The following is a 13,189-nucleotide window of genomic DNA, read 5'->3' as shown; positions in this document are numbered from 1 at the left end:
AACACACGCCTACACATCATATTGACAATGTAAAAAAAGCCTGATTTGTAGGATGGGACGTAAAGCTACAAAAATGTTCTGGTACTGCATGATCGTTGGTTCGTGTCGAGTAAGGGAACAAAACGCAATGACAAGAACGAAAATATTTTTGGACACCCTAAATTGGTTTCCAGCCAATGAAACGAACAATCACACTTAAACCGAACCCAAAATTCAAAAGTCAGGCAGATGAACCACTACTGCATCGTGTGGCACTTTTTCCAAACTCGTCGTGTTTTCCCCCGTTTGCGCTACAAATTCCAACATGGCCTCATCGCCGACCGGGAACCGAGCGAGGAATGCGAAAACCGGGGACAAACGCCAATGTCGTAAAGTAGAGATGTCAAAGATCTGAGAAATGGGGTCATGTCATTTTCAGCAAGTAAGAAAAAATCACGCTTTTCAAATGTATTGATCTATTTTGAAGTATTAACTGATTGGCTGCCGTTTAACTTCCATTTCGCTTTTCCGTCGGACTTTCTAGAAATGGCCGCAACATGTTTTGTGCCTTTCAACAATGACATAGTTTTCATCTCTAGGGGCGATTGTCGCCATACAAACACCTATAAATGCAATAAAGGCCCAACCAAGAAGCTCATACAAAAGCACACACTTTGTGTCGTGGTGTGAAAGGTACACCATATGTTGAAGGTAGTAATGGGCTGGGGGGTGTTTGCCCTCGTGTCATAATACTCTTTAAACACAGAAAAATCACCGTTTAAGGGCATTTTGTGATATCCGTTATAACATACATGCTAGTTGACTCCAGCACAGTTAATAATGATAACGGCTATTAATGACATAGTGAGGATACTCAGATTTTGGCAAGCTAAAATAGTACTAGTGTTGATAAAAATGACACATGACACACTGACAGCACAAAAATGTATGTACTATACATGTACATCTATATGTATGTATGTATATGTATGTATATGTGTATGTATATATGTGTATGTATGTATGTATGTGTATGTATATATGTGTATGTATGTATATATATGTATGTGTATGTATGTATATATGTGTGTGTATGTATGTGTATGTATGTGTATGTATGTATATATGTATGTGTATGTATGTATGTATATATACATGTATATGTGTATGTATGTATATGTGTATATATGTGTGTGTGTGTATATATATGTATATTTCAGCAACACGCTTATTTGTTTATTTATTTATTAACTTTTTTATTACCTATTTATTTATGACTGAAATGTCTTTTGCTGTGTCTGTATTCTCACCCTCTTTCTACTGTGACAATGAAATTTCCCGAATATGGGATGAATAAAGTTATCTAATCTAATATCGTTAAAAAACGATTTACCCAAAAGCCACCCCACCCAAAAAAACAGCAACACGATATAGCAGTATCACAAACAATGAGCCGTTTTATCCAAACATAACTAGATGAAAAATGAAATAGGAAACAAACTTAGCAACACGACACAGCAACATATCATCCATCAATCACCGGCAAATCCATCCATGACTCCCTAGCGTTGACATGTTGTGTTGACCGAATGACTGACGCGTGGCAAATGGCGCGACGTAACGGCCTGCCCGCAAAAAGCTGACGCCCCCAAAACCTGACTAAAAACCGGTCAACTGACTCACATGGCACTCGGCCGTTGCAGACGAAAAAACGGGACATCCACCCTTTTGCACTGGTGTGTCACTTTAAAACCACACAGGCGCTTCTATTTTGGCCTTGACACATTGCTTTTAATGGGAGATAAATAAATGAGTGGACGAGGCAGGCTGTCAATAGCGCGAAATGAATGGCGGCAGATACGTAGCGATGGTGGGTGGCCGTCAAGTGACGGGGGTCCTAAACAAAACCCCTGGAAAAAGTCTCTGTCGGCGTAAAGAGACGCCGCGAGGAAGGAAGATTTATTTTTGGTGACACCGTCGGCCGACGACGTTATTCACACTTTGTCGAGAGCAGGTGCGAGGGCGGCCATGTTGTTTTTCCCTCGATGACGGACGCGGCGTGACGGTCCAGACACGTTTTCTAGACGTACGCTTTCCACCTAAACATTTAACACTCCAGCTCGGACAATAAATCGCGAGTTGCTCCGGTAAGAACGAATGGATTGGAAAAATTCTAAATATTTAGGGGAAAAAGTTTTTTTAACTATCGGAGTTTCAGAACTATTGATGGTTTTAAAAAAAACTTTTTTTAGAACATTTGTTTTTCTCTTCTCTGCAAAGAAAAATGAAAAGTAACTGAGAAATGTCCTCAGTCACTTTAGTTGACTTCTCATGCTTTTATATTTTTGCGCTATTTTTTTTAAATGGCAGTCAATGAGTGAAGAAAACTATCACGAGATATTAGCATGTTACAATATTTCTATTGGCGAAAAAATTAGACTGCAAAAAAGTCAAGAAAATCACAACCAAGTTTGTTGTTGAACCTCAATTTATCAAAGTGTATTGATTACTTTTTATATCCATTTATTTCTGTTAAACAAAACACTAAAAATTGTTGTCCGTGTCAAAGGAACAAAAAACAGTGAAATATTAAAAGACGACAAAATAGGAAAAGTAACAATATTCAGCTTCTGATGACGTTGCATGGTGAGATCTTAATTTTAATGAAAAAAATATTTAGACATTTTTCTCCCTTACAGCATTAGTGTTTTAATTATATTTCCCCCTCAAATGCAGCAGTCATAGCAATACTTGTCATTGCACGCCAATCTGTGAACTCAAACCTTTTTTTTGTCCGTGAGTTCGTGTTAAACTGCAATAACACATCACGTCACATCGCGCCGTCGGATTCTTTAATTTGACTTAATTGAATTCCCGTGAGTGTGTATGTACAGTACGGCAAAAAAAAAACACACACACTTGCCTGTAAGTCCTATTTTTGCTTTTCTTTCAGCATATGCCAGCCAGCCAGAACAGGTGAAAGTCACAATTCGGCCATTGTGGCTCATTTGAATGAGATGACTTGACCCAATGACTATTCTTGATTGTCTCAGCTGACAAATATGTTTTTGTGCCACTATAAATTCTGGAATAAGTTAGGTCTTTTATTTTTTCTTCTTTTTTTTTTGCATGTAACCCTCCCTCCTGGACTGTGTCTGGACCGCCCACCCCACGTGGCCCCGCCCCACAGCGCATATAAACTGCGTCCGCAAAGGTGGGCATCTGTTAAGAGGACATTTGTCATCCTGATATTGCTACTTTTTTCCTCTGCTGTGATTATTTCCACATTGCTCCTGACCCTCAAAGGTAGGCAATGCCCTGTTTTTAAAAAATGTATCTTTGCATTTTTCACAAAGAAATCAATTTACTGTATATTATTTTATAGCTTATTTCATTTTCTTCACTGTATTTACAATGATAGTCATAAATAACGATAACTTTATTTATTCTGTTTAGTTAGCTAGTGATTTAGTTATTTAATACCACAATTTGCCCTGCGGTTGTCTGGCCTCTGGGCTCTAGCACCCCTGCGACCCTTGTTAGGATAAGCAGGACAGAAAATTAAGGAATGAATACTACATTTTGATTTTTTTGTGTCATACCATTGCTGATCAAGAAAGAATATATACTTGACCTTTTTAAATTTAATTTATTTTAGTCATATACATCATTCAAGTACCGTATTTTCCGGACTATAAGTCACACTTTTTTCAACTACTCAAATGCGACTTCTATGTCTTTTTTTTTTCATTCTGACCGCAAGTGGCTTCTTATCTTCTGCCTTTTAGGCTATAGTTATCCCCCAAAAAAACTTATGTTAACATTAGCAGGTATCTATTTTGTATGTTGATTAATTTAAGGTACAATGTTTATTCTTGGTTTCTGATCAATCTAAAAAAAATGCCCCAAAAATTCACCATATACGCCAGTGTACCTTTTATATATATTTTTTTCCATTTCATTGCACATTATTTGGCCAGTGTGACTTATAGTCTGAAAAGACATCATTTTTTATTTTAACATAACATATTTTCTGTCAAAAAAATCATCCCCATAAAATGTAGTGAGAAATATAGCCATAACTAGATATACAGGGCACTTTTCTAAAAACTGGGCATACTTTTCTTGATATATGAATTATGTAGCCTTTACATTGAAGTGTCCAGCACAAGGTCAGCTCCAATTTTTATTTTTCATTTTTCCATAATCCCTGTTCCCATTCTGCTCCATATTATTTGAGCATCTCAAAGAAATGGGATGCCCATAACATAAAACCACGTGTCCATTTAGCCTCCCTCCTAAAGTTACTGTTACAAAGCTAACTCAAGTTAGCATGGCGTGCAACCGTTGCACATCATCACGTTTTTGGATCATGCCATTCAAACCGGACGGATTCTTGTGCGGGCGGGCGGGCGGGCCACATATGTGCGTGCGTTTAGGAGCGAATTGAAAGCAAATAGGCATTGAAATGTTTAGTGAGCGTGCAGGAAGCTGAAGCCAAACTGTCACATGCACGCCGTTGGGGTAGGAGCAAGCAGTGAGAGAGCCGAGCAAACACTTCCTCAATTGCTTTGCTGTGCGCCCGCCGCCGCCACGCCGCTTTGATACGCTCATCGGAATCTACCGTGGCGGCGAAGTTCCATGGGAAATCTCGTTTGAAACTGGAACAAAAGTCCCCATCCCGATTAAAAAGGGGGCAGGTATGGGATTGGTTTGCTATGTATGGTCATTTGGTAATTTAGCTTTTTATAAGTCTGTCCATTATTCAACACGAAATTGACTTTAAAATATTGGGTGATAAACATTGTGGGACCTTTCATTTGTAAAATTGGAAAATGACCACTTCTTTTCATGCTGATATGTATTATAATGCCAATTTTCCCTTTAAAAAAAATGTCATTGTCACAGTAGCAAGAGGGTGAGAATGCAGATACAGGAAAATACATTTTAGACATAAATGGATAGGTAATAAATAAGTTAATAAATACATAACTAAATATATAAATAAATTAATAGATAAATTATAAATAAGCGTGTTGCTGAAATATATATATACATATGCAAACATGTATAAATATACATATACATACATGCACACAGATGTACATGTAATGTGTATTATATGTATAATAACTGCATACTTAATTGTTTGCAATCATTTCTGTATTATTTTCTCTTTAATCTGCAGTTTTATTCACTGGTGTAAATATGAATATATATATATAGTATAGTGCATGTATTTTTTTTTAATATACCTCAGGATTATTTTGTTGTTTATATATAGCCCTTAACTAGTTTCATTGGGCGAACATTCAATGACTGCCAGCCCCCCTTGCACAAACTAGATTGGACGCCTATCAGTTATTTAATTTAAAGCCAATCTTTTTCACCCGATTCCAATGCCCTGAAGATTTGCAGTCACATGATCGCAGGATATAAGACAGCTCGTGTCTTGCTTGTCCATCTTTAAAAAATGAAGACAAATATAAGATGTCAAATTGGTCACCCGCGATTTCCTTGACATGACAGGAGGTCCGCATAGATGGCAGCCATCACCTAGCTGACCCCGTGCACAACAGGAAGCCTTTTCAATGCAGTGTGTGTGTGTGTGCACAAACAGTACTATTGCCCACATTATTCTGGTCTCAGAGATAATGGGACAAAAGACTTAGAATGTTTGTGTAAAGCAGCGAGGCAGAGGTCAATACTTTGAGTTATTTAGCTGCACAGCTGTGCCATTACAAGTGGTGGGAATATCGGCTAATTTTACATCGCTAGTATTCATTTTAGAATCATTTTTTTGGTCTTGGTTACTTTTGGAGTAACATATTACACATGACATGATACTCTCAGAAATTCTAATTGTGTTTTTAGACCCTGAAGGGAGTGCTATTATTAGTTACTTTTTTTCTAGCTAAATTTAGGGGTTAGTTCAAAGCAAATGATTTCATTTGCTTAATAGATTTTTGCTTTTATTTCCATGCTGAAAATAATTCCTCGAAGGAGAGAGAGAGTAGGATGGGAAGGATTCCATCAGCATCCTGTTGTGGGTCGCAAATCATGGGATGGAAGCTGACCTGGGAAGCTTCTTGTTTGTTTGTCGGTTCTTGATGATTTTTGGGCATTTCCAGGGGACTTCCTATTGGTTTGGGGCCATTTTTGGATAGTGTATCACTATGAGGGCTCTTTTTTTCTATGGGCAATGTGGGTGACTGGATAGGGTGCAATTTATTTGGGGGAGCTTCCCAATTTTTTTTCCTCCATTGTATTACAAGTTGTCTAGACTATTATCTCTCACTTCCTTGTCAAGTTAGGGGCGTATACCGTTTGCAGAGGGGAATTGCTTTCCCTCTAGCGTCAGTAGAGTGTTACTGCAGCCAATTTAAAATGGTGCAATATTTTTTAATGCTATTCACCATTACAATTTATAATGCCAAGTGTAAAAAAGGGCAAAAAGACATCTAAAACATCTGTGATTTTAAATATTGTATTATTTTAATTCTATTCTACTTTGAACATGCAGACTCCACACCGTGTGGAGCAACATGGGATCGAACCCTCGACCCCAGAACTGCGAGGCCGATGCTTTAACCACTACGTGTCGCTAACGGCTGCGCTACATACACATGTGACCTCACGTCTGCCCCCTGAATGGATGACTATTGTGCCGTGACACAGTGGAGTGCATAACAAACTTGTTTGTATTCCCCCTCCACTTGCTGCCATTTCCTCAAATAACAAGTTTAAATGGTGGAAATTGCGGGTTATTTTATTTTTTTGCTTCTATTGAATGAATGAGTCACCCCGGAGGCAAACACCTAAGTCCAATCAATTGGCGGGGGGGCAGGTAGAAGTCACGGGGTGTTTCCACCGCTCCCCGGTTGCCGTGACAACGGGGCGACGAGCGAACAGGCGTTCGTTGTGAACCGGTGGCGGTGTTTCCGGCCTTTTTAAAACATTCATTCACAGTTTGACACTCAAACATTGCTGACTTACTTACATCACTTATCAAAATAGGGGACACCCCTGCCTTGGGGTCGTAAAATGTTCCGTTATTTCAAAATCCTTCTCGGAAAAGCTCTCTGCGGTCAATATTGCGCTTGTTCGTTTGCCGAGAGGAAATCCATGACGTTAGTTATGTTTTGCCAGCACTCCAAATGGGATTTCCTTCATTGGATTATTAGCAAAACATGAGTCAAATGTTTCCTCTGTCCTGACTTGAAACCAGAACAAATATTATGCGTATGTTTTTGGACAAGTGCAAAGAAAACCAAACTATTCACACTGACGGACACATGACATTTACTGCAGATTGACTATTCATTGCGTACAGTGATGTCCATTATGCGTTATTAATTAACATGTGACTATTTTCTAGGTGGCATGAACATATTTTTTCAAATGGAATCATCTAAGGTCAGAGCTTGGTGTCAAAGATTACTGAAAATTTTGGAGTATGAAAATAGTGTAGGACCTTCCTTTGTCCTTTTCGTAAAATTTGAGTAAAAGTGTTGGTCTCCTGATTTGTAATATAGTGAGAATAAAAGTAAAATGCTACTTACTGTCTTCCACGCATGGGGAAAATCCTTGTTTTCCACTAAAATCATTTACATTCCCCCCAGGAGAAGACTTTGGGCCTTGCGTTACCATGGCGATAAGATGCATTCCCTTTTCAAGACCATCTCTCATAGCGGGTTAGACAGTGACACTGTCCTGTCAAAGTTACCATTCGACTGAGAAAAGGTCAGCAATCCCACTGAAAAAATAGAATCGGACGCTGTCAGGATGTGGCTGGGAGTTCCCAAAACGACAGTAAACGTTGCAGTCGTCAGGCTAGGGTGATAGGATGGGACGGAAATGGTTAAATGACAAAAGTAGACCATTCACACAAAATGAAGAACACTGAGAGTTACACTGTGATGGTAGAACATGTCGCAAGATATGCTTCGTGTTGGGCACAAAGCCAACAGCTCGTTTTGGCGTCAGACCAACATGTTAGCGTCGTGACGGGAAGACGCAACTTTGTCATTGGACCAATGGCACCACTGCATTTGTTTGATAAAATTATTGGAAGCACATCGGCCTCACAGTTCTGAAATGGGCGGTTATGTCCCCTTTGGATTCCGACCTTTCTGTATGGCAATGGTATGATCTCGAACCCACCAATAGGAGCGTCACGTCGGCACTGTGGCACTCTAGCACCGCTTCTATCATCATTTTATTTTCATGAGATTCTTCTGCATGCACACTGTCAACCAAGCCACGTATTTTTGAGTGACGCATCTGCTCATTTCAGCGAGGCTACGCCAGGCCACATTCGGAATGGTTCCGACAGCGTGGCTTCCTAACAAAAGTGTGAAAGTTGTAAAGCGAGCTGCCTGCTGTCTAGACTGGTCTCCCGTTGAAAGTACGTGGCACATTATGAGGCGCAAGAGAGGAAAATGGAAACCCCAGACTTTGAGTCACTGAACTTTTATTACGCACATCAAGCTAGAGTGGGAAAGAATTCCAACAACAAAGCATCAACACATACTGTCCTTTCTTCAAAGTGCTTATTGAGTGTTGCCAAAAAAGAAAGGTGATTGCATAATATTTATAATACCAATGATTAAGAATAATAAGGTGTCGCAATTTAAAACTGAAATGTATAGTCTTTTGGGCACATTTAGCTGGATGACGGTTGAAAATGCCTTGCAAAACATATTTTACACCAATATGTGTGTGGGTATACACTGTATATAGATTAGATTAGAACTTTGTTTCATCCTGTATTCAGGAAATTTCTTGGTTGCAGTAACAAGACAGACACAAGACACACAAGACATTGTAGACCTAGTTAAAAAAACTGGAGCCACACACAGAAAGTCCACAAGGTGGGGACCTTCTGCAGACTGAGACGGTACAGGAAAAATAAAAGTTCTTAACCAGCATTCTCTAAATGATATTTTCTCCCTTCAATCCAGGTCTTGGCCATGCCGACCCTTCGAACCCCCCTCCTCCTGACCCTGCTGCAACTAATAGTACTTCCATATTTGAGCGATGGCAAGTACTATGGGCACAATCAACAGCAACAACAACAACACCCGCAAACATACCAGCAGCAGCAGCAGCAGCAGCAGATGCAAATGCAACACTTGCAACACATGGGCGTGGCTAATGAAGGCTACCCGCAACAACAGTACATTGGCAAAAATATGCCCTACATGCATTATCCTCAATATAGAAAGGAACTTCCGCAGACGCCCACGATGAAAGGCAACGAGAAGTCTCGCAAAGGCGGTGGCTACAATGGCGGCCAAGACAAAGGTAACAAATAACTTTTTGACCCTAACCGTCTTGAAAGCAATGCTATCGTGACGGTGTTTGTTACCCGTGTGTTGTTTTGACAATCCCTCATATGATAATAACCTCTGTACTTGATCACAGGCCAAACAATCCCAAGTGGTGCTGAAGGAACGCCCAATGGACAACCCGGTCCAGTTGGGCCACCCGGCCCGGATGGACCCATGGGTCCCCCTGGACCTCCGGGCAATGGCCGACCCGGGCCAGCGGGGCTACCTGGGCCTCCCGGTCAACCGGGACTGCCGGGCATGGGTAAACCGGGCATGCCGGGCCCACTGGGCAGACCAGGAGGACTCGGTCAGCTCGGACCACAAGGAGAAATGGGACCTCGGGGTAGCCCGGGGCCGATGGGGCAACCGGGACGTCAAGGTCCACCAGGATCACCTGGGCTTCCGGGAATAGGTAAAGCAGGTGGACAGGGGTTGCCGGGTCAACCGGGGATGAAAGGAGAGCCGGGTCACAAAGGATTTCCCGGACTTCCTGGATTACCAGGACCCAAAGGTGATAAAGGAATGGGACAACCAGGGCAACCAGGTCACAAAGGTTTACCAGGACTCCAAGGACCTGATGGACCAAGAGGATTACCTGGTTTTGGAAAACCAGGATTAAACGGGATGCCAGGCCCACAAGGACCTCCTGGAGAAAAGGGGCACCCCGGACTGAAAGGACAAGGCGGCCATCCGGGCGAACGAGGACCTCCCGGACTGCCGGGTCTTGCCGGACAGGGAAAACCTGGTCAAAGTGGACTACCGGGACAGCCGGGACCGCAAGGTGGGAAAGGTCACCCGGGCCCCCCTGGTTTACCGGGAAAGCCGGGACTACCTGGCTTTGGGAAACCAGGTCTCCAAGGCCCAAAGGGTGACAAAGGTCATAATGGACTGCCTGGACCACTAGGACCAAATGGAGATAAAGGCCATCCGGGATTGCCTGGTATGGCTGGACCTGCTGGACCGAATGGTCAGCCAGGCCCTCCAGGACCAAAGGGACCACCAGGGGGTGGAGGCTTACCCGGTCCCAAAGGCGAATGTGGAGAAGGAGGACCTAAAGGGATCGATGGAGGTCGGGGTGACTCCGGTGCACCCGGATTGGCAGGTACTGATGGTTTGCCTGGAGAACGTGGAAATCCAGGGCTGAGAGGTCCACAGGGACCGGGTGGCCCTAAAGGTGAGAATGGACATAAAGGTCTCCCTGGGGCGCAAGGTCCGGCAGGACTTCCCGGGCCCAAGGGTGAAGGTGGATTTCCCGGTGAAATGGGACCTCAAGGTCCGAAAGGAATCCCTGGTATGGATGGCGCCGCCGGCCCAATGGGGCCACCCGGACTTCAAGGACCCAAAGGAGATTTCGGCCTTCCCGGTCCATCTGGCGTCGCCGGCGAGGGAATTCCAGGCCATCCCGGCCCCGTTGGACCTCGGGGAAAAGAAGGCCCGGCGGGACCGCCTGGACAGGGCGGACTACCCGGACCCCCTGGCCCACCGGGAGAACCCGGCGCCTCTCCCGACTTGGCCGGAGTGCTCTCCCAAATGGGCCCCGGACTGGATGGCGAGAAGGCCGGCGGCTACGGGAAAAAGGGCAAATACGGAGGCAACGGCGCGGAAGCCATGGGACTCAGCGGCCTGGAAATGCCGGCGTTCACGGCGATAGCCTCGGCTCCGTTCCCGCCCGTGGGCACGCCGGTGGTGTTTGAGAAGCCTTTGTACAACGGGCGGCAAAACTTCAGCCCCGAAACGGGAATTTTCACCTGCGAAGTCCCTGGCATTTATTACTTTGCCTACCACATTCATTGCAAAGGAGCAAATGTGTGGGTGGGCCTGATGAGGAACACTGAGCCGGTGATGTACACGTACGATGAATACAAAAAGGGCTATTTAGATCAAGCGTCGGGAAGCGCCGTCTTACCATTGCAAGCCGGGGACACCGTGTACATTCAGCTGCCATCGGACCAGGCGGCGGGACTTTACGCCGGGGAATTTGTGCATTCGTCCTTCTCAGGCTTTTTGCTCTATCCTCTCTAAGTCAAAAGTCAAAGGCGGAAATTTGGTAGACCAAAAAAGGTGACTTTTAAAGAAGCGTTATGTAACACTGCTGACGCTAGCAATGGGTCAGGCTAACAAACTACATGGTCACATTTGCAATCATGTCAACTTACATACAGTCTGTTCCATACCGAAAATTAAACAAGTTCATGACGCTATAGTTCCCATTCCACCATCCTTTTTATCGATCAACATATGTAAAAAATTCAAAAAATAATCTACATAATGCCCCTTTAAGAGGAAATCTGTTAACGCCGTCAATACAGATGACAAGTCTCTTATCATGAGGATGTATGAAGGTCTAAAAATACAATTAAATTTACACCACGAGCCAATAGTCCAATTTTAGAGCTGTAAACGTATGGAAAAGCATTCAAAGAAGACCTGAATGACTTGTATTTCCTCAAATAATGACCTACTTGAATAAACACCGTGTCTAAATTAGTCGATGGCTGTTTTGCTCATTTTAAAGTTTGCTGTTAACCAAAGCAAGCACTAACAGGGAGATGTAAAACAGACTCTTTTAAAATTGCCCGAGTAGTTTTTGGCGTATACAACTATTGTATTAGACGCATGAGAGTATAAGCCGCACCCACGAAATTTGACAAGAAAACTATTTTTTTCCTTTATACAGACTGCACTGGACTTTAAGATGTAGGTTTCCTATTTCTATTTTGGTGGCAAAAAGTGACAGTTTATAGTCTGAAAATTGCAGTACCGATTAAGAGTGGCCTTCCAGTAGACTTATAGTATGTACTTTTGTACTGCTAAAATGAGACTGGCTTGTATCTTTCTGCATTTTCTCCATCCTGATAAAAGTATGCATTCATGTGTAAATTGTTTTATATTTTTCTAGAAAATGCAGATGCCTGGAAAATCAAGGGAATGCATTTGTAAATTTTTATGTAAGAACATTGAGGGAACAATTGATCGTAAAAGTTGCAATTGTGTTGTTAAGGAAAAAACAAAAAGTAAAAAATCAGGTATGCCATGGCGAAGTTCGTAACAAGTTCCAAAACATATTGATTGTTTGTTTGTTTAAAAAAAAACTTCTCCATATCTAATGATAAATATACACTTTCCCGATATCAATCATGGCAATACAGATTTATATCGGTCAATTATTTAAAAGAAATGTTCCAATATTTTGTCACATACAGTATATACACATACATATTTATGAGTAACATTGGCAGAAGATAATTATACTTTTTTGTTGTTTATTTGCTTGCTTATGCTGGTTTTGCTATAATTCTGTTGGGGGTTTTAACAGATTTCTTAGTATGATAGCTTAGAAAATATAAGACTAAATTCTATACCAACATTTGTTTTTCAACATCCACAATGCACAGTGTGGTTATGTTATTAAACAATTTGTTGGATTTAGCAAATAAAGTTAAATGCAAATTAAAGAAGGAGACAGTCTTTTTAGGAATAAAAGTCAACCAAGTCTCATTAAAAATTGAATAATTCACGAGCTATGTCGCAGTACCTGTTTAAAACATTTGACTTTACTGTACAGTCATTTTATTTATATTAATGTTACTGCCGATCTGAAATCTGTTACGGCAGTAAAATTACATGCAAAAATGTTTAAATAGTGATGAAAAGTGGTGGAGTACATGTACTGTCAGTAATTTATTATTTGGACCGATTATTTCCTTCCTTAGATGTAAAGTGTGGGAGGGGTGGGGAGTTTGGGCAGAGGGGGGAATTTAAAAGGAAAATATGTATTTGTCATTCAAAGCATGGTGCTAATATTGTGTAACCGTATAATTAATGTATTATTGTTTCATTGTTGTTATAATTATTTTTTGTCTATGATGTTTTTCTAA

General features: G+C 41.7%; 1 protein-coding gene across 7 annotated transcripts in view; it reads left to right on the top strand.

The window, feature by feature from the left end:
- The window catches only part of col8a1a (collagen, type VIII, alpha 1a), a 20,488-nt gene extending 7,299 nt beyond the window's left edge, over positions 1 to 13,189 (top strand). For 4 of the 7 annotated variants that reach the window (XM_077617497.1, XM_077617494.1, XM_077617496.1 and 1 more), the window contains 3 exons: positions 3,170 to 3,285; positions 8,943 to 9,285; positions 9,406 to 13,189. In XM_077617497.1, coding sequence (XP_077473623.1) covers positions 8,952 to 9,285; positions 9,406 to 11,333 — 2,262 coding nt within the window. In that variant the 5' untranslated portion in view covers positions 3,170 to 3,285; positions 8,943 to 8,951 and the 3' untranslated portion in view covers positions 11,334 to 13,189. Of the gene's footprint in view, positions 1 to 2,360; positions 3,286 to 8,942; positions 9,286 to 9,405 lie in introns of those variants that run through there. The other 3 variants (XM_077617499.1, XM_077617500.1, XM_077617498.1) reach the window with 3 other exon arrangements.

Source organism: Stigmatopora argus, chromosome 13 (assembly GCF_051989625.1).
Source record: "Stigmatopora argus isolate UIUO_Sarg chromosome 13, RoL_Sarg_1.0, whole genome shotgun sequence".
NCBI classification, from domain to species: Eukaryota; Metazoa; Chordata; class Actinopteri; order Syngnathiformes; family Syngnathidae; genus Stigmatopora; species Stigmatopora argus.
Note: the sequence above shows the minus strand (reverse complement) of the source record. Positions and strands in the feature narration are given on the sequence as shown.